Source organism: Sardina pilchardus, chromosome 14 (genome assembly GCF_963854185.1).
Source record: "Sardina pilchardus chromosome 14, fSarPil1.1, whole genome shotgun sequence".
NCBI lineage: Eukaryota > Metazoa > Chordata > Actinopteri > Clupeiformes > Clupeidae > Sardina > Sardina pilchardus.
This window is the reverse complement of record NC_085007.1, coordinates 9,218,873-9,240,703: the sequence shown is the minus strand read 5'-3', so window position 1 is coordinate 9,240,703 and position 21,831 is coordinate 9,218,873. Positions and strand designations below refer to the sequence as shown.

The window sequence follows — 21,831 nt, the reverse complement described above, 5'->3', positions numbered from 1 at the left end:
CCAAACAAACATGTCTATGCATCAGGGCTAGTGTTGCTCCATAGCATGCCAAATGGATTAATGACAAGCTGTGAAACGGTGTTGTGAATTCACAGCACATACAGTATACACTCTGGGCGACACTTTGCCAACCCGGTAAAGTTTACTGGCAGAGGAGTTTTTGTTTTTTGTTGTTTGTTTTATGTTGTTTGAAGACTATGAATGAGGTTCCCCCCATGAGGTTCCCTGCAAAGTCCTTTGAAGATGATACCAAATCTAACTGCTTATAAAAGCATAAAAACCTAAAAAAATAGTTTTGCATTAACATACAAACTATGCAAAGTGAATGAAAACATTTTTAAGTGCCTCTGTGGCCTCTGGTGTTTGAGCAGTCGCTGAAACGCAGTGAAATATCTTGCGGTGTGTTTGACTGCTGAGTTCCGTGCGGCATGAGAAGTCGTGTTCTGGCCCGTCCCGTCTTGGCTTGCGGACCTCGGGCAAGATTAAACGCACGTGGGTGTTATTTTTTTCCCTCTCTGATTGCGGGCCGCCGTGTAATCCGCACTGATCCCAGCGCAGAGACACCCATGTGTGGGGCTCTGGTATGTCGTGTATGTGACCCCGCAGCTTATTTTTAGACTTTTCAGCCTGTGGGTCACACCTCTTCATCAACTCCATTCATTCATTTGTAACTGGGGGATACATACAGTACAGTTCATACAAAACTACTGAGAAATCGACATATGCTCAATAAACACATAATCCATGACTAGTATACCCTTTGGATGTGCCATTTTGTAAACAACACATTGCTTTACAGTCACAAACTATACCATGCGCCTATGTGCCATTTGAGCATCATTCTGAAATACAGTTGCTAAGGCAGTGCAAAGTGTGAGCAGCAAAGACTGAAAGATCATTCCAGTAGTCTTATGCAAAACAGACTCCAAAAAGACCAAACATGTACCTTTCAAAAAGTCCCATCATGAAAAGTACTATCATGAACAACACATTTGTATGCCTTCGTTTTAAATGGTGTTCAAGGTAGACCACAGAGGAACCTCTCACAACCAGATAATAATATAACTCTTAACTAGGTGAAAGTAGCCTCACACATACATGAACATCAACCACTGACTGCTCAAGAAATATCAACCAGCCTGAGCTCACTACAACTTCTACTCACCCCACTACACCCACTACAACCACTACCCTCCCCACAACACCCACTACAACCACTACCCACCCCACTACCCACTACAACCTCTACCCTCCCCACAACCCAAAACCGACTACAACCACTACCCACCCCACTACCCACTACAACCTCTACCCTCCCCACAACCCAAAACCCACTACAACCACTACCCACCCCACTACCCACTACAACCTCTACTCACCCCACTTGAGGACCCCACTAACTACCCTAACACCGAAATAAAGGAGTCCATAATTCAACCTATTTAACTATTTAACCTGTTTCTATGAGATGAGAGAAGGAAGAAGAGGAAGAGGAGGACGAGAAGGTGCCATGGAAACAGAGGATTCAATGGTTCTAAATCCGTCACTGATGCTCAGAACTGTCCCTCTGCTGCCAGAGTATTACCAGGGCGTTACCGTGATGTTAGCGTGGCGTTACCGTGGCGATAGCAGGACATTACCTCGTTGACCAATGGGCAGCGTGCAGCGGGAGGCAAGGCTGGACGACAGCGACAACAGGGACTCCTGGAGGCTCATGGGAGTTCCAGGAAGCCTCCCCTCACTTCCCTGATCCTGCTTCATGTCTCATACACTCACAATACACACACACACACTAGAGCAAAACGCCCTCACTCACACACACAGTCACACTCACACAGACACACACGCACACATAAACACACACACACACACATGCACGCACACACACACACACACACCAGTAACCTCACAGCTGTCCACAGACCACAGTCGTCTCTCTTTGACCCTTTGATCCACGATTCTTGTTCAACAAGTCAGTCCCCTGTCAGCAGACGTGTGGTCCTGTTGCTGCTAGTCCGTCTTATATCCTGCCCACGAAAGCTTTAGCTCTTCGTCCCCCACCATTCCCTGGGGGGCCAGGCCTTCCTCCTGTCCTGTGCTGGTCGCTGGTTCGTACAGACTGACTGACCGCCTTCAGCCCTGCTTGCTGGCTACTCTCAGACTGAGTTGGCCTCCTCGAGAGCTATCAGCCTAATTCCTCTGGGGCTCAACGTGAAAAAAAAAAAAAAAAAACGAAAGAAAGAAAGAAAAAAAAAATCCACGACAGAGTAAAGTAGCTCACGCTTGGGAGGGTCCACAAGCACCACTCCAAGCCCACTTCTCCTCCTCCTCCTCCTCCTCCTCCTCCTATGAGTATCGGTCCTTTCACTCTGAGATGCCACTAGACCTCCTTCACAACGGAGGCTTCTGGAGTAGACCAAGACCACAGACCACACTTCTATTAGTAGTTAATATATAGGCAATCCTAGCCACCAGCACAAGTATTGACAGATACGGCGGAAAAACTCCAAGCTATATTCTCCTCTGTGCTGTAGTTAAATGTTATTCTAACTCTGAAGCTTTAGTCCTGGAGTTTAAAAGTTAAAAGTCGCTTTGGACAAATGCTTCCACCAAATGAATAAATGCAAAAGTAATTGACCAGGTCTGTTCACAGAGCAAGCGTCTCTCACCGTTCTCTACACCTCTGGTCAAAGCAGAGGATTTTATTCATTGAAGTCACGGTTGCAGTGTGTTCATTGACTAACATCGCTTCACCAACTTACTCTTCCCTCACTGCCTTACATACTTATCATGCTCAGATATTATTAGAGATAGATAGTCTACACAGGTTTTCCTATAATTTGGAAAATGATACAATGACATTTTTTGTAATTCCATTAACATTAATAAGCTCTAGAATCCTTTGATCAATTATTAGGAATCAGGAATGTCCAAACATCACTGCCACATAGACGCCAGGACTCCTTATGACTTAAACCAATCACAAGCCAGCAATATAAGTTCATGAGTAGACATATGCTCTCACAGACATTTGACATGAGAGTGAAAATACCACAGGGCTGGATGTCCTGCTGTGTCCTGCTGGGAGTCTAGACAGGCTGTGGCTCCGGGTGCTTTAGCTTTGGTTCTGACATATCGTCCCCGGCTCCAGGGCCTTAGGGCTCCAGGGCCCCAGGGCTGCGGGTGGGTACTGGCCCAGGGCTGGGGGCCTGGGGCCCGGGGTTAGGGGTTCCTCTGGTTATAAGCCTCTTAGGGGCTTGAGAATGCCCAGGCATTGGGGAATAGGTGTGTGAATGTGAATGTGCGTGTGCGTGTGAGGGTGTGTGCGTGTGAGTGTGTGTGTGCGTGTGTGGCTTACGGGGAGCGATTAATCAGGTCTTGCTCAATCTCATTCCTGTGCCACCTCACAGTCAGACGAGGCTTCATAACAACACATCGCCATCCACGCGTAACCTACTCAAACATCCCCATATTGCAATGCACACGCCAAAACTCTACACACTCATACTCACCATACACACCTCTACTCGGTACACTCTCACACTCATACTCACCACACACACCTCTACTCGGTACACTCTCACACTCTTACACATCAGTACTCCTCAAACAAATACTCTTATCCACTCACACTCTACATGCCAATATTTTTAACACAGAAATACTCAATACAGAAATACTCTGTCCACTCATACTCTACACACAAACTCATACTCACACACACACCAATACTCTATAGACCCATGCTCTACACACACAAATACTGTACGTATCCACACTTTACACAACCGTACTTCACACACCCATAGCTTCATTCAACACCCATACTCTGAACGCCACAGAGTGTTCATATTCAGATGATCCGCAAGTTCTAAAGACAGCCTTTAGTGATTATCTTGTCAAGTTATATCAAGTTTGTGAGTGAGCAAGTGTGTGTGTGTGTGCGCGCATGTCAGGGGCTCACTTGTGGAGTTGACGTCGGACAGCGACTGCTGCGACTGATGATGCGAGGGTCCCTCTGAGCCACCGTCGTCGTCGTCGTCGTAGTGCTCGTCGCGGCCGTGGTGCTCGTGACGACCGTGTCTGCGCTCGCTACGGCCCTCCTCCCCGTTGTGCCGGTGGCGGTGGCGACGACGTTTGCGTCTGTAGCCTCGCGGAACCGGAACGCCGATGTAGATGGACTGTTGGTCTGTAAGGGGACAGAGAGATAGTGTAATTTCCCAACTGTTAGCCACGGCTTATACATCGATTTAGCAAAATTTCTTCTGCTGTGAGGTTAATACACGGGGGCAGTTAATATGGTATCAATATGGTTTTGTTTCTTTTAATTTGCATAAAACACTGTCCTGTGGCTTATACACAATGCGGCTAATACGCAGGAAATTACTATAGATGGAGTGAAAGATGGAGTTGAATATGGGACAGATCGTTTCACATGAAAGAACAGGAACAAGCATGTGCATTCATTATAAAGCACACTGAATGACCTCAATGTGTATAAAATGTGCTACAGTATACTGTATAGATAAACTCGGCTTGACTATACACACATGCACATTACATTCATGATCCATCAAAGTATAGTTATTCTTACTACATATATTTTGTTGTCTATGGACACTGGGGTACTGGCATATTACTTTCAGTGGCCCTACTGTAAATCAACCCCACTAATACTGTGCAAACAAAGGAACAATACCATGAGTGCCATATTGATATACTGTATGAACCGCTTTGCCTGTGAACTGAGCTCGGAATCCTTATAACCAACCCAAATGGAATAAGCTCTAACATAAACCACAATGTTCTAATCATTTCCCTATGGACCATGAGTAGATCTCATGGGGGTGTGGGGGTGTGGGGGGGGGTCGTTTGCAGGGGGAGGGTGATTTTGGGGTGGGGTAGTAGAAGGCTCAGACATCAGAGTTTGCTTTCAAAGTAAATCTGGCCCATTGTTTGAGCATGTCAGTCTCCGCAAAGCGCCTTACTGCCCAGGTCTCTGACCTACTTCAGCGTGCGCGAGCCCCAGGCCAAGCGAAACCGCCCAGGTATGGCCTGAAAATAATCAGTCTGCCACTGGAACAGACTGCTCCCCCCTCTCTCCACTTCTCCACAGAGAGACTAGCCCAGCAGGGCATGCAGTAGGACGGCTGCTGAGCTCTGGGTCCAATCCAGCTGGAACAGAGTCACATCACCTCAATGCGGTAAGAACCCTCTAAATTCTAAACGAGAAGACTGACCTTTGAGATTCTGCTTATGATATTCTGTTCCGATTTAGAAAGTTCTAGAATGATTTTGAAAATGCCAATCTCTACAAACCCTGCTTAAATAAATTGTATTATAAATATTGTATTGTATTATCTTAATGTGAGAGTTTTTGAGAGCCATGCAAAATTGACCGTTCAGAGTTCTCTGGCAGGTGAAAACCTTTGGGTAAAAGTCTAAGCTAAACAACTCTGTGTGTGCATGTGTGTGTGTGTGTGTGTGTGTGTTTGTGTGTGTGTGTGTGTGGTTCATTTTGAAACACATGTGAACTTAATGGAGGGAAAGAGAGGGAAAACATAGAGCAGGGATCACACCATGGGATCACACTAAGAAATCATACCAACAGATCACACTAATGGATCACACTAAGAAATCATACTAATAGATCACAATAAGGGATCACACTAACAGATCATACCAAGTGATTATACTAACAGATCACACTAAAGGATCACATTAAAAGATCACACTAAGATATTACACTAATAGATCACAGAGTCATATCACTGACAAACAACGGCTCGCTAATGGGCATATCATATGTGTACGAAAACACACACACACACACACACACACACACACACACACACACACACATGCACACAGGCTCACACAAACACATTAGCAACTTCTCACCATATGAGCCCTGTGCGACTGGTATCTGCCTTGCAATCATGCTCCCAGACTGAATATTGACCCTGTATAGGTCATCAATATACGTCTCCATGTGAATAATGTCAAATGTCAAGCCAACAGTCTGTACATTTCCACACACGCACACACACACACACACACACACACACACACACACACACACACACACACACACACTCACCTTCGTCATCATCATAGTGCCGGTGGCCACTTCGCCTGCTCGAATGCCAGTCATGATCCATCCTGAAACAAATCAAAGAGGAAAGTTCAAGGGTGAGAGGTCACGGTGATCAAGACCTTTCTACAGCTCACCGAGCCAAGCTGACATATTCCAAACTCAGCTGCTTTTTCACCCTACACCTCTTCATCTTTCTCCAATCTGCAGCTGACTTTCAGATATTATATGCACTAGACTGCACTATTTCTTGGTAAAGTAAGTAAGTAAAACATGGTGATAAACATTGACTATCTATGATGTATGGACTATGGAGATATGAAGTATTTTATTAATAGATGCATTTCCGCTTGATTGTTTCATCTTAGCACCTCGGCATATTACAGTAGTGGACCTACAGGAAACCACACCAGTTATACACAATATACTGTATATCAAAGCTTCAGCACCAACACCACCTGGTGTCTTATACTGTAATTCAAAAAGTTTAATGCATTTCTTTGCCTTTGAATGTTCCTCAAAGCTCCTTGGTGAAGAGATATTGCATCATCTTATCCACAGGTGTTTGAATAACTTATCATGAATCTCCATACAGCATTAAATTAGGGTCAAGTAAAGGAAGTGGTTTGAGTTTGACAGCATATTTTACTGAGTACTGTGGCCAGAGCGCACACACAAGTCAGGCACACAAAGTGAACAGAGTCAGGCTGAAGTTAATTAAAGGAACACTCCACCGTTTATTCATATCAAACTACACTTCCCTTAACGAGGAGGTGTCTCATCGCTTCTAACTTCATCTCTGAATGAACTGGGCTAGATAAGTGCTATCAAAGTAGCGCCACGTGCCAGAGCCTTTGAGTGCATGCATTGAAATGCGAGAGGTATGTATCAACTCGTCTTAGTTAAGGTTTAACATTGGTTGCGCGTGATTGTTTTATTCGATTTTAACTTCACCAGAGAGGTCTCACCCATTTCAGAGTCCCTGCCCTGCCGAACTTGGTCTAAGAGTGCATGCTGCAACAATTTACTCTCTCTCTCTCTCTCTCTCTCTCTCTCTCTCTCTCTCTCTCTTAATTCAAGCGAAACACTCCCACAGGTCATAGGAAGGAACATGTTATATTTACTGGACACCATCCTGTAGGTGTTCCTCCCCCATTCATTAGCATTCACACTGAATTATTTAGCACATGATTTTCTACATACCGTATTTTCCGGACTATAAGTCGCACTTTTTTCATAGTTTGGCTGGCCCTGCGACTTATAGTCAGGTGCGACTTATATATGAAATTTAACATGTTTTTGAATAATTACAAAATGAAAGAGGAGTAAACATTGCTGTCTACAGTCTACAGCTACAGATGGGTGGCCATTCAAGCCTTCTCGACATTAATATTAATCTTTTTGGCCTCTGTGTCTAGTAACAGCCTCTGTCTGTTCTTGGTCTTGGATTTTGTGAATACATTTCTGAATGCGACTTATTGTCAGGTGCGACTTATATATGGCATTTTCCTCTTCATGAGGCATTTTTTGACTGGTGCAACTTATACTCTGGTGCGACTTATACTCCGGAAAATACGGTACATTTGACTCCACGGCATTCACACACATACATGAGGATATGACGAGCACACAAGCTTTGATCTTTGATTTTTTTTTCTGTGGGTTTATTTCCATTGCCTTGAGTCTGGGTGGACCAGATTGTCCTGCAGAGGCCATGTGATCGGGCTGCGTTGTGTCGTGTCGTGTCAGGTCTCACACGGGGCAGCACGTGGCCCCACTGCATCATGGGATCAATGCCCACACAAGAGGAAAACCCAATGAGGATTTATAATTAGCAGGAAGGTAATTAGGAGTGAGGTGGCAGTGCACCATGGATTCACTCTGTCACCTCTCTCTCTCTCACACACACACACACACACACACACACACACACACACACACACACACGTACATGTACATGTAGACTCTGATTTGAAAGAACAATGAGTGTCAGGCACCATTTGAAAAATAAGCGATCAATTACAGCTCATTGAAAGAAACAGAAGCACATGTCAGATTCAAAGACACATATCAAGACACATACAGTATCAAACTATTTTAAAGCAACACTAAAGCACTTTTACTCTGTCACATACTATTTGTTTATCCAGCAAATAACGATACCCACAGACAAGGTAGAGTATGTTGCACGATTTTATGGAAGTATGATGTACTGTATTGCGACATCAAAGCAAGTCAAATTTCTAGTTTCTTATGTCTCATTCATTCCATCAAACTACAGATCCGCTACCAGATCTGTTAAATGAACATAGTGCGGTGAAAGCCCATAGAGGGCCACCAAGCGTATGCTTTCCATCTATTGGAAATTGATGTATATTGTATATGTATATCAGGGTTTTATTTCAGTTAACCTATTAGCTGGTTTCGTTCTCATTGAGCTCAATGCAAATCAAACCAGCTAATAGGCTAACTGAAATGAAACCATGCCAACTCTAGGTATCAAGGGGACTTTATCAGGGTGCATACTGCAGTGTCCTGGATCCATGAAATAACTGGCATTTAAAAAAAACAAAAAAAACAATCTGCTTCTGCCTCTATATGGGAATTTTAACACATAGGGTTAACATAGGGGTTCCAATACTTGCTGTATCACCACTGTGTTTTAAGGAAAACATTTATTTATTTAGATAGATTATTATATATTTCAGATAGATTTATTCATTCACAAAGAAAATTGATGTCCTTAAAGGTTGGATATTTCCTCATTATTTTATTTAAGGCATTAAGATCAATTTCCAAAATATGATTTTACATTCCTCTTTATAGTCAACTTTCGCATGTGTTCGAATACTTATGGAGGGTACTGTAACTATGGAACCATAACTGACTAACTTATGGATATGAACTCAAGTAAGAAGTTGACTTGGCATCCATTGATGGATATGAACCCAAGTGATTAGTTGACTTGGCATCCATTGATGGACAGGAACCCAAGTGATTAGTTGACTTGACGTCCATTGATGGACATGAACCCAAGTGATTAGTTGACTTGGCGTCCATTGATGGACATGAACCCGAGTGTGAAGTCGACTTGCCGTCCATTGATGGACATGAACCCGAGTGTGAAGTCGACATGGTGTCCACCAATGTTTCCATGAGGCTGGACGAGGCTCGAACAGGACGTTGAGCGAGAGGACTTCCTGTGGCCTACCAGGCCATGTGCGTAATGAGAGTCGCATCAACGCCCTTCACACTGACTGCACAGCAGCCCACAGAGCATCCTCTAATCAGCCACGACAGGGTATTGATCAGCCCCGGAAAAGCCTTTTTGTGTGTGTGTGTGTGTGTGTGTGTGTGTGTGAGTGTGTGTGTGTGTGTGTGTGTGTGTGTGTGCGTGCATATGATTGTTTGGTGGGTGCTGGGGGCAGGGTGTGTGTGTGTGTCTGTGTGTGTGCATTATGGTTGTTTGGTGGGTGCTGGGGGCAGGGTGTGTGTGTGTGTGTGTGTGTGTGTGTGTGCGTGCATATGATTGTTTGGTGGGTGCTGGGGGCAGGGTGTGTGTGTGTGTGTGTGTGTGTGTGCATTATGGTTGTTTGGTGGGTGCTGGGGGCAGGGTGTGTGTATGTGTGTGTGTGTGTGTGTGTGTGTGTGTGTGTGTGAATGTGTGTGTGTTAGCCAGTGTGAGAGAGAATCTGTGTACACGGGTAAGTGAGTGTGATACAAAGTGTGTGTGTGTGTGTGTATGTGTGTGTGTGTGTGTGTGTGTGTGTGTGTCTTACTGGACCCCATCCAATCCCATAAACTAATTATGTGGCCGTCCACTGTCAGTGTAGCACGGATTGATTACAGAGTAAAATGTGATATGGAGTGAGGAGAAGATTATGTAAGAGAGGAAATCAGCTCACAACGCAAAGTTCCCTAAAGTCACATCCTCACGCAGGAACCACACACACACACACACACACACAAGCAGGAACCACACACATGCAAGCACCACACAGGTTTTAAGATCTGTGTACTACGACTTAAGTCCAAAAGACCAATAAAAACATCCTTAATGTACTGTACTCTATATGACAACCACCCCAGAAACTATGCCGTTAGTTAGCTCATGTTAGTTTAAGGTTCCACATGCTCCATATTCATCGACTATCAGTATCAACATGAGATGCTGATGCGAGTACTTGCTTACACACAACGCATAAATGGTTCAGTATATTCACTGTAATTATTAGGATCTCTTGAAAAATGCTGTTTATCCAGTACAACACAACCAAATAACACTCAAAGACACAGTTGGCACCTAATATTTCACAGCATCTGCTTGCAGTACAGAACGTTCACGATTATCCCAAAATAATGCCTCATTTGGAGTGCAAAACTGCCCATTACTGACATGTCACGTATCCAAGAACAAAAAAAATCCGCTTATAATACCAGTGTGCTTTGCTGAGCAAATACAAATAAAAGTTTGTTCACAGCATGCTTTGTTTGCCATATCATCTGCTGGTTAAACCAATCTGGGCAGAGTCCCCACTGGGTTTTATCCTAGACAGCACACACACACACACACACACACACACACACAGAACTGCATACTGAAAACTTCACATTGAAATGAATGAGAGTCTTACCTGGCCTGAGTGTGTGGGGTGAAGGGAGAACAGTGAAAGGTTGTTGAGGTTCCTGAAGGTTGTGGAGTTCACGTTGAGTCACTCTTACGCTGTCCCAAAAATCCCTAAAAAAAAAGGAGCAACTACATTCAAAACCAGTTCACTGCGTTGAGTTAAGTCTATTGCTGCACGGCTGTTATGGACAGAGCCATTCTTTAGCGCACCACCTGACACAGTAGAGACAGTAAAACCAAAAGTTTTTCCGACGCCGCTTGCATTAACTCACACTCTGATGGACTCGTATGTGCGTATGAGATCGGAAGCTCATCGAGTCTAACACCCCGCGCAGTGACAGTCAGTCTTCGCCCATGTCACCTCCCCCACCGATCTGATCAAATACCCCTGGGGGGGGGGGGGGTAGAAAGTAGGAGTCAAACACATGGGGGGTGGCGTGCGTGTGTGTGTGTGTGTGTGTGTGTGTCATGGGGTGGTGTCAGGGAACGTGACTGGTAGCCTGTGTGAGACACATCAATGGCTGCTGCCTTCTGCTGTCATGGCTGCCAGGTATTGATACTGGGTGCTCGGATCAGATGGCTCCATGGGCGCTGGCTCCTGCTCTGCCAATCCCCTCTGCCCTCTGCCCTGCCAACCTGTGCCCAGTGGCCCCTCACGTTCACCACTGCATGCACCGAGCCGGGCATCGTCGCTCGGAGACATTGTACAAGTACAATTCCATGTATCAGCTGCTGACAAAAGAGTTGAAAGTTCACATATCAGGATCTGCAGTACCTTCCCTTGTTTCATATTGATGCCAGTAAGTGGCTTAATGGTTTCAGTGTGCAGAGTAGTCCTTTAGCTCAGCTTACCAGGGCATTTCCGACAGGAATGCATTCTATAGCCGTGTACGAAACCAACGCTATGCCCTGGACTGCACCATCGCTACTGAGGTAATGTGGAAACAGTGGATGAAAGAGAGAGGGTGTCAACCAACAGAAGACAAAGAGAAAGAAAGTTGGATAGAGAGACTAAGATAGAGAGAGAAAAAGTGAGACAGAGAAACTAAAAAAGTAGCCGTGAAGGACAGAAAACAAAAATAGTGTGTGTGTGTGTGTGTGAAAGAGAGTGAGAGAGAGAAAGGTACCCAAGTGACAGCCTAGCACTGCCATCCCAAAACCTCCCTGGTGTCCACTGCAACAGCTCCCAGCGCATACTAAACCTGGGTGAGATTTGGTCTGGCTTTGGAGGGGGTTTAAAAGGCAGGCAATAGGCTTACGGTGGCAAGACCTGCAGAGCTCTCTAGAGTCTCCGTAACAAGCATTGGTCTTATACCCCAATTTCATCATTTTTTTTTTTCACACGCAATCAAACTCAAACTCACACAAAAATCAGACATGATACTGTCGCTGCAGAATGTAAGATTGAGGTTATTTGGTATTCTCACTGCAGGAATTATGAGTGACTGTTTCCACACTCGCTTAATTTAGGCCAGCTGCTCCCCCATGAAAATGAATAATATTGATTTTTCTGCAATGAAACATCAATTTGTCGATGAAAGCGGATACAAAGCACTTTCAGATGAGTTTACATCGAGGCATGATTGTTCCCAGTGTAAATATGTGTCCCTAACCATCTTTTTTCCTCCATGTAATCCTCAAATGAATAAACAGAGCCCAAGATTAATACTTTTCGGGTATAATTGATGTACAGTTCTCTTTGTAGTACATCTCCTACGTCATCAGTCTATGACTCATTCTAACACTGCCCCATGACCCAATCCCAGAACGCCAGTAGGGCATGTTCGGTTCCACTAATGAACAAAAAAAAAAAAATGTTTTTTCATGAATGAAACTGCGCAGAGGATAGAAGAACCACCACCACCCAAAAGGCACTACATAAATCGATGTGAACAAAGTGGGTCAGGGATCGTGGTGAGTGGGGGTCGAGGTCGAGATTTATTGAACACAATAATCTCTCCAACCCAGTAAACTTGGGAAGAGAAACGTACGCTGAACACAGCCATAACCGAATGGCAAATATCTGATCCAGAGATATTTCAAATTTAAGGTCAAAGTGACCACAGCTATTGACGATCTGACTGATCAATGAGGTCCATCAGTTTATTGAAGGCTGTGGCTGCGGTGCAATACACAATATTCCACTAGATGTCACTAGCGCTGTGTTTCAGTGCACATAATTCCACTCTGGATATAATCATCTTGGGTCAGATTTTTAAAAGAATATAATGCCAAGAGGTGAGTGGGTTTTAACCTGAAGGTATATAAATATATGCAAAAAAACCTTATAAATATATACCATATAAAACCTTATCAATTATAAATCACAGGGAGGCTACACCGGGCATGTAACGTATATACTGTAGTTATGTTCGCAAAGCATCTGCTGCAACAATTTGCCTCAACTATAACCAATGGAACTGGCTACACCAGACGCACATTCTAAAAAAATTAGATAAGTCTTCTAAAACGATTTTCAGTTTGCTTCAGTTGTGGACCCAGTGCAGCCAGTGCCCGGCTATTTATCAGCGTTCTGTCTTCAGTGTAGGCTTTGTGTTGAATGTATTTTAAAGACACACAAGAACTACTGATCAATATATGCTACCTCTTGCAGAAGAGTTATATTTCATTACACATCCCATAATGAATACATTCGTTTCATTTATAGTACATCAGAGGGGCCACCTTTAGAGGCTGCTACAGTATGTAGCATCTTTATTCTTGTATGAGGTGGGGGTCATGTTGTTTATGAAGATTTTGCACTGGGTGTGCTTGTGAGTGTGTGTGTGTGTGTGTGTGTGTGTGTGTGTGTGTGTGTGAGTGAGTGAGAGAGTGAGAGAGAGAGAGAGAGAGAGAGAGAGAGAGAGAGAGTCTTTGTGTGTACTTTCATGATACTATTTATTAAGATTCCGCGCTTTTACAGAAGAATTGAATTCCATTACGACCCATACTGAATACATTAGTTTCGTATATAGTTCATCAGATCCCTTTAAATGGAGGGGCCACCTTTAAAGGCTGATATTTAGCAGCTTTATCGTTATATGAGGTGGAGTTGTGTTGTTCATAAAGATTTTGTACTGTGCATGTTTGTGTATGAGTGTGTGTGTGTATGTGCGTGCGAGAAATACTGTTTAAGATTCTGTGCTGTTCATTCGTTTCTTCACATAGACACAGCTGTCTCCACTGTTTATGTTTCAAACACCTGTTTAGGGACAATGGCTTGTGTCGCTGTAAAAAGTGCTACAAACCTTAAAGGTGGTCTGCCATTCTAATCCTGAACACTTTCTGTCAAACTCAACTCCCCACTGTCCCCTACAGTCACTGCCTGTTTAGTGTGCATGCTACTGCTCCAATGTTTGCACACTGTCAGGTTCTGTAATTTGGAAACAAACAGTAGCTTAGACCAATGGAAGGGGTGGAGGGAAAGGCTGTCATTTGATTGGCTGAATTCTCGCTACTTGTCTCTCAACTAGTCTCACTGGCAGCCTGAAGCAAACTGGCATTCATCCAAGATGTTTATTCATGAAAGACATTAAAGCAAAATATATTAATTCCATCATTGTACTTGTAAATATTTTATTTCTAATTGACCCAGAATCAGTTAACGGCACTCTGTGATGCTACAGGTACGCCACATGTGTAAATGATTCCAGAGAAATTAAATTGATATTTGACTGAACAGACATTCAGTGCTGAAGGCATTGAGTTCTGCCTGAGGTGGTGCAATATCCCCCAAGAGACATGCGAAGAGGAGACAGCATGTATCTTGTAGCTTTGCTGAGGGAGACAGAAGTGAAATGTGTAGCGTGTATACAGTATATGTGTGACGTGCAGAATGTGTGTGTGTGTGTGTGTGTGTGTGTTAACTGGGGTAGAAACAGAAGTAAAGTGTAGCATGTGTGTGTGCAGCATGTATGTGTGTAGTGTGAAGCGTGTATGTGTGTAGTGTGTAGTGTGAAGCGTGTATGTGTGTCTTTGATATAGTGAACCATGTAGCTTGTAGAGGGTAGAGTGTACTGTATGTGTGGCTTTGCTGGGAAGGAAACACAAGTGACACATGTAGCTTGTAGCTCGTGTGGTTTCGCTGGGGGATAACAGTGTGTGCTGTATGTGTGTCAGTGTGTAGCATTTATATGTGTTTCTTCTCGGAAAGAGACACAAGTGAGTGTGGCGCAAAGTATGTATGCGTGGCTTTATGGGGGGAGAGACAAGTAGAGAGTGTAGTAGTGTGTGGTGTGTATGTGTGGCTTTGCTGGGGGAGAGACACAAGCAGAGAGTGTAGTAGTGTGTGGCGTGTATGTGTGGCTTTGCTGGGGGAAAGACACAAGTAGAGAGTAGTGTGTGTGGCGTGTATGTGTGGCTTTGCTGGGGGAGAGACACGAGTGAAGTATGTAGCGTAGCGTGTAGAGCGAAGCGTGTATGTGTGGCTTTGCTGGGGGAGAGACACAAGTGAAGTATGTAACGTGTAGCGTGTAGAGTGAAGCGTGTATGTGTGGCTTTTCTGGGGGAAAGACACAAGTGAAGTATGTAGCGTGCAGCGTGCAGAGCGAAGCGTGTATGTGTGGCTTTTCTGGGGGATAACGGTGAGCGCAACGTGTAGTAGTGTGTATTTGCAGCCTTGCTCGGGGATAAAGTGTGAGAGAGACGTAAGCCCCTGGCCTGTCCCAGTGGATGAGGGAAGCGACAGCTAAGTCTTTCCAAGAAGATGAGTGCCGTATTAAGATGTACGAGGGGCGCCTAGACAGGGAGCAATCGTCTCACTTGAGGCGTAATCAAGAGTTTCAGCACAACAAGAGCTTTAGAGCAGCTTGGGGAGGATCAGGCGGACAGCAAGGACCATGATGGTGCTGCTGACTCCGGATCTCTTTCTGTTTTTGCCCCCTTATGTGTCAATCATTGGATTTAATTGACCATTTTGGTGGTTATTCGTATTGATCAGGTTTACAGTACATATTCTTTGAGCAAAACTTTTTTAACAAAGTCACAGTTAACAGTAGTACTCCAAGAGCTGCTCTAGATAGATAGATAGATAGATAGATAGATATTTTACTTACTGTATCTGTATCTTGAGGGAAATCTAGTTAGAGCTATATTGGAATTCTACTCTCCCAATTTTATGTCATGCTGTCTTTGAATTAGGAGAATGGAGACTGACATTGCTGATGCCTGGTGTTTCACTAAAGGTTTTCATGGGTAGGAGCATGACATTTTTCCATCGGTTTTACATGAATTAGTTACCCCCTTAACACTAAATATACAGTATGTGCTCACACTGACAATTCATATGAAGGGGAATTCCAACATTGTGCTACTCTAAGTTTTTTTTTAAAAAAAAGGTGTCATTCATTGTTGCATTGCTTTTTTCAGCCTGGGTCCTTGGCAAAAACCATAGCAACAGATGAACTGTGATCACCTCGTTCGGAAAGCTGTGGCCTCCACTTGTGTATCCAGGGATGAAGGGGCGTCTGGATATGCCGGGTGACCAAATCGAAACTCTGTGTCCAGCATCATAATCTCTGGCCCCTAAGTGATCAATATCAGAATGCCAGAGCAAGAAAATAAATCACACCAATATACAGTAGATAAACAAGACGAGTCGGACAAACAACAGAGACCAGACTTTGCTACAATAACAGCGCTGACATGCAAGGCAATGTTCTCTTTCTAAAGAGCAATCTGCCCTTCAGCCAACAATGAGTGGAGTTTCATTGAGGATGATCACATTTTACCAACACACTCATCGTCACTTAAGATCTCATGGCAATCAGTGAATTTTGCTTACCCATCTCATACACTATACAATACATCTCATAACCTGCATGTCAGGTCATCAGTTGTTACCAGTTATCAGCCGGCTGTGAGGGGATGCCGCAGGAAATTAGAGTGAGGGGCTACGATCGCACAGCCCAGATTGATGAACAGCACAGCAAAAAAAAACAAAAAAACATCTAGGCTACAAAAAGCGATACCAAACCCTTTTAAGGTCACCGTAATCAGCCTGGCCTCAAAGCGTTAGCCTACCGGCCGACCGGGAATTCTCCCGTTCAGCCCAATTACTGTACAACTCCGCTGCCGGCTGTGCATCTGAATGTTTGTGCATGTGGTCCGGCTGGTTTGCTGTCGAGGCAGCGGTATAGGGGTTTGTGTGGTCCGAGTGGCTCGGCTAATTACGTCTGTTCAGATGTGGGCCACCACGACCACAGCAGGTGTAGCTATTTGTGGCCCAGTTCATTTCCGTGGATCCAGGCCCGGGCAAATTAGCTTATAGAGCAAAGCCAGGCCCAATCAGCGAGACCGACCAGAACACACAGACATCAGCAGCACGCTGACGGAACACGCACACATCAACAGGAAGATGGAGAAAGAGGAAGTGGATATCGTTATATCAAAGCATATTCAATCACAAGAGTTGACTAGATTTGAGGCCATAGACATCTTCTGCTCCTGTTTATACATTCATAGCTGACCTGCTCCTTTCATGTTTATCTTATGGTCTATATTGACATTAGTGAACATCAGCTGCTTGCTGGTGAAATATTGATATGACAGTACACAGGCCCTGGAACAGATGACAGAGCACATCATTTGGGTTCCTCTCCTCTCGTAACAGAACCCTCTATCATTTTGAAAAAAATATCTTATCAGAGATCTTTGTAATCAACTTTAGAACAAGAGCATCTGGTGAATTTATAACTTTTTGGGGTTATTTAGTGAAACAAATGTTTCAGTTTTCTATGTTGGCTTTACTGTAACTTTAGGGTTCTTTCTTAGCAGTATTGCAAAGATTGCTCTTCAATACAAGTAGCCTACAATGACAAGAATACTGTAAATGTAATGGAATAACAGATGGACTTGGAAATAAATAGCTCATAAACAGCTTGGTTATTATGGCCAACCAGAGAAGCACAGTCCATAAACAGCTGTAAAGATAAGTCCATGTTATAATCCCACTGTGGTGTGTTTGAATGGTCTGCTGTTTTTCTTCCACAGTGTTTAGCTGGGGCCAGTGTATGACCCCAGTGACTGACTGTCTGCATGCAGCCAACACTCTGCCACGCTATTTATGTCATAGCATGTGACCTTTGGACCCACTGCCCCCCCTCAACCTAAACCCACACGCACGCACGCACACGGACACAGACACAGACACGGACACACACAGACACACACACACACACACGCACGCATGCACGCACAGACACAGACACGGACACACACAGACACACACACATACGCACGCACGCACGCACGCACGCACGCACGCACGCACACTATCCTCCCTGTTGTATGATTACCCCTGGATCCCTGCGGCTATCTTTCGTTTCGGAATTCGAGAAGCACATGCTGCAAACTAACATTCTGATTACTATTCATAATAGCCTACAGGGTTTACAGATACCCCCAGCCTTATAGGTGCCGCAAATTAAGGTATATATACTGTATTATCAATATAGCATGAGCGAGAGTGAGGCCGGTAAAGGATATCCCCACTGCTGTGACGCAGCCATAGGCATCAATTTTATAGAAGAGTACCACATGATTGAATGAATACTCTTCTTCAGAATTTCATAATATACACACTCTCAAAAAAAGGTTCTTGGGTTCTATAGAACCATGCAGGCTTTAAAGAACCCTTAAGTGTTCTTTTGATGAACTCTTCAAAATGGTTTAAAGAACAATTTAGGGGTGCTATATAAAGCATGCACTAGAACCATTTTTGGAGAGTGTAGCAGTTCAGTTATTGTTTGTTTCTATAATAGAATATGGATCAGTCAGTCACCAGTAATTGTATTAGCTAGTCAGTTTGGTCAATTCATTTAAAAAAAAAAAAAAATAAGTTAAGTTATTGCGTCTGTTTACATTTTCCTTGTCACTACACCTTGAAGAGCTCTAACCCCAGCTTCCCAGGGTGGCTGCAGCTAAGGTGCACGCAGTAGGTACTGCAGGTACTGTAACTGCGATGAGAACATGAATCCGGCTGCTATCTCCGTTTTAAGCCTCTCTTAACTGGCTGACAATATGGGATTGAGCACTTTACATGGATTTGTCATCAGTCATCACCTGAGTACATTTGGAAACGTTCATATCCATATTGCCCCAAGACCCCTTTAAGTGGATGAATTTAGAATCTCCACAGTATTCCAGCCTGTATCTATTACCCTGTAGGCCCAAACGGTGCTGCGTCTCAGAGTATTTTTGTATTCTATTTCATGTTCAGAAAAAAACTGTTTTTTTTTGTCCAGTACATTTTTGTCCACTTAATGAACAGAATTGTGGTAATATCATACCTGTGGAGAGCAGCTAGTCCAGCCTTGTGTAAATATGTTCAACATGTAAATGCAGTCAGCCTGGAACACAGAGAACTGGTATTAATTAAAGCTGACCTAAGATAACACCATACAATGGATACAGGTGAGTTCGTATTGTCTGAATTAAATGCTATGTGTGACACAGGACGGATGTGTGACAGGCTACCTGCCCGTCCTTTAACATGATTTTATCCATCTTCCCCAGAAATTATTGCACCACATGATTAATGCTCCTCCCTCATATATACTTGTATTATTACCTGCCATTATGTCTTAATGCACAAGTGGTCAAGGGAAAAAATCGTCCACTAATGAGTTCTCTGTGTGTAAGACTCAATCATGAAAAGAATCAGCAGACTGAAAATCAGATTAATAAATTACCGAGACCTTTAGCCCTGCCTGCTAACTTGACATGACTAATAATTAATCAAAGCACAAGCTCTGTCAATGATGAATGATCACATATGAGCCTGTCAGGCAGAGAAGGCCTTCGATTTAGATTCACAACTATGCAATAGACTGCTTCTTGGGTCATGACAACTGTAGAAAAGATAATATAGCAGGCACAAAATCTATATTCAGGGCACGTTTAATCGACTTAAACACAAAGTAATGTCGTTTATTTGTCTGGAATCAATGTAAGCTACACCGCTACCATTCTTGGAGTGTTTCCTTTTCATCTCTTCGCCCCCTCCACTGCATGTCTCTCTGTTTCCAAATGTTCAGTACAAGGCATTCTCATTCAATGTTTATTTCATGAGGTGACAATTCCTCTCCGCCTCTACAATGGCGGCACACTTGGTGAGATAACAGATGAAAGAAAAAAGGAAAAAAGCTTAAGAGACTTCTCATGCTGTTCATGCGTGCTACACCCCTTGGCAACGCGTCTAAACAAACACGAAGAAAGTGAGATGGGAAAACAGTCACGTACTGTACGTAGGGGGCTTTGATAAAAGAATGAAATTGTGCCACTGCGCAGAGCTCTTGTGCATGCGCTTTCAACGTACACTCACAAAGTTATGGCTATTTCATCATTTTTGAACATCTACTAGGAAGCCAGCACACTGACCGACAAGAGTTACGACGTATACATTTCCCACGAGAAAGGCACACTTAATTCCATTACTTGTCGTTTCCAAACCACCAAGGCCTTACACTGTGTAGCCAAGCTTCCCTTTGCATGAAGAGAGTAATTGATTTGCTTCAGCTCAATAACATTCAGTTCCACATACAACATTCGCGCTACATTTCTCTGTCGCTCAAGTGTAGGCTGCTCCCTCAGTGCCGTCGAAAATTGCCATTGAGGTTTCAATTTTGGTGGCAATTCAATCAACCCTTACGCACATGGCGACAACATCATGAAAACAGCTGCCGGCGCATCAGACGTCATAACGAAGGCGACAAGGAAATTATTAGTTCTCAAATCATCAGTGCTGTCTGAGTTGGTGCCACTGGGAAAGCCAATATGCTATTACGTTTGTCAATGTAAACGTCCTCGGTTTACCAACCTGTTATCATCACGATCTGCTTGTAGGCTAGTAGTAGCCTAGACCTAAAAAATAAAAAATAAAAAAACAGCTGTTGTCAAATGGCAACTTGTGGATGGATTTGCGAGCGTTGAGGACGATTCTGAATGGGGCAATCAAACTGAAATCGATATGATCGACGTACACATCGGGATGCAGATGAATTATGACGCAGAGCCATAAGACAGCTTTGGATGGGAGACATTCAAGTTCTTGGTTCAGACATGGTCATATAACAAGAATCGCCTCTGGACATGCTGCTGTACTCACTAAGAAAGGGCAATGATGGTGTATTTTACAGTGGTAAAAATGAAATAGGCTACTTTACAATAAATGTGCTGTCGTGGGCTACCAGGATGTCGCAGAGTCTGCCAATTGATTTTATATTTGGTACCTTATATTTCTGCACAAAATGTAGAAATACAGGTATTTCCAGTGATTTGAGTATGAAATGTGTTTATGAGCCTTTGTGAGAACACTGAGTTGCCAGAAGTTTTCACATGAGAGAGGGTTCTGATTAGAGCCCAGTCATGCTTATGTTATGCTTTGAGATGAACCATTCCTTTTGTATGTATGCATAACATATCAGTGGCTCCAATGAACAGCTTCAGTATCAGAAATTGCAAGTGAAACTGGACATTTGAAAACATTATGGATACATTTCATTTATCTTAACTATAGTACATTGAATTAGACTGAGAGAACCCCTAAAGGTACAGAAAGCTAAGAGCTACAGTAATGATCAACATTTTAACACGTAAACATCTCTTACATCTCGCCTCGCATGTAATGAGTCTATATAATATATTTCACCTTGTAGGAATCTAGCATCTCTCTTGTGTTTATGTAAAACTCAGCCGCTATCTAGAGTGTGACACGTGAAACGTGAAAGCTCAGTAGCACCAGGCCCACTGTTCTCACTAGTCTCTGATCCCTGGTCCCTGAGTCGGTTCTCAAGTCAGCTGCTATCTAGAACGTGACATGCAGAACCTGAAAACTCAGTGGGATGATCGGGCCCACTGATCCCTGATCCTCAAAAAGCCTTCTCAACACAACCACTCACCACTAAATACACATGACTTCCTACAGTAGACAGGGGCTGAGAATGACACCGCATACATCAGCGATGGATCAGTCTCCAACGAGCGAGTGTGTGATTCCAACAGGTGACCTCTCCTCCAACAGGTGACCTCTCCAAGACCCGTAGAGCCCTGGGAGCTATAGAGCTCAGGTAGGTGATGTTTAGTATTGACGAAGGCATCTGCAGGGACTTAA

General features: G+C 43.8%; 1 protein-coding gene across 1 annotated transcript in view; it reads right to left on the bottom strand.

The window, feature by feature from the left end:
* slc4a5b (solute carrier family 4 member 5b) overlaps nucleotides 1-11,407 on the bottom strand; it is a 38,908-nt gene extending 27,501 nt beyond the window's left edge. Inside the window, exons 1-4 of the mRNA XM_062554085.1 lie at nucleotides 10,994-11,407; nucleotides 10,729-10,832; nucleotides 6,101-6,162; nucleotides 3,965-4,189 (exon numbers count right to left, since the gene is read on the bottom strand). Coding sequence (XP_062410069.1) covers nucleotides 3,965-4,189; nucleotides 6,101-6,161 — 286 coding nt within the window. The 5' untranslated portion in view covers nucleotide 6,162; nucleotides 10,729-10,832; nucleotides 10,994-11,407. The remainder of the gene's footprint in view (nucleotides 1-3,964; nucleotides 4,190-6,100; nucleotides 6,163-10,728; nucleotides 10,833-10,993) is intronic.
* Nucleotides 11,408-21,831: the final 10,424 nt, after the last annotated feature.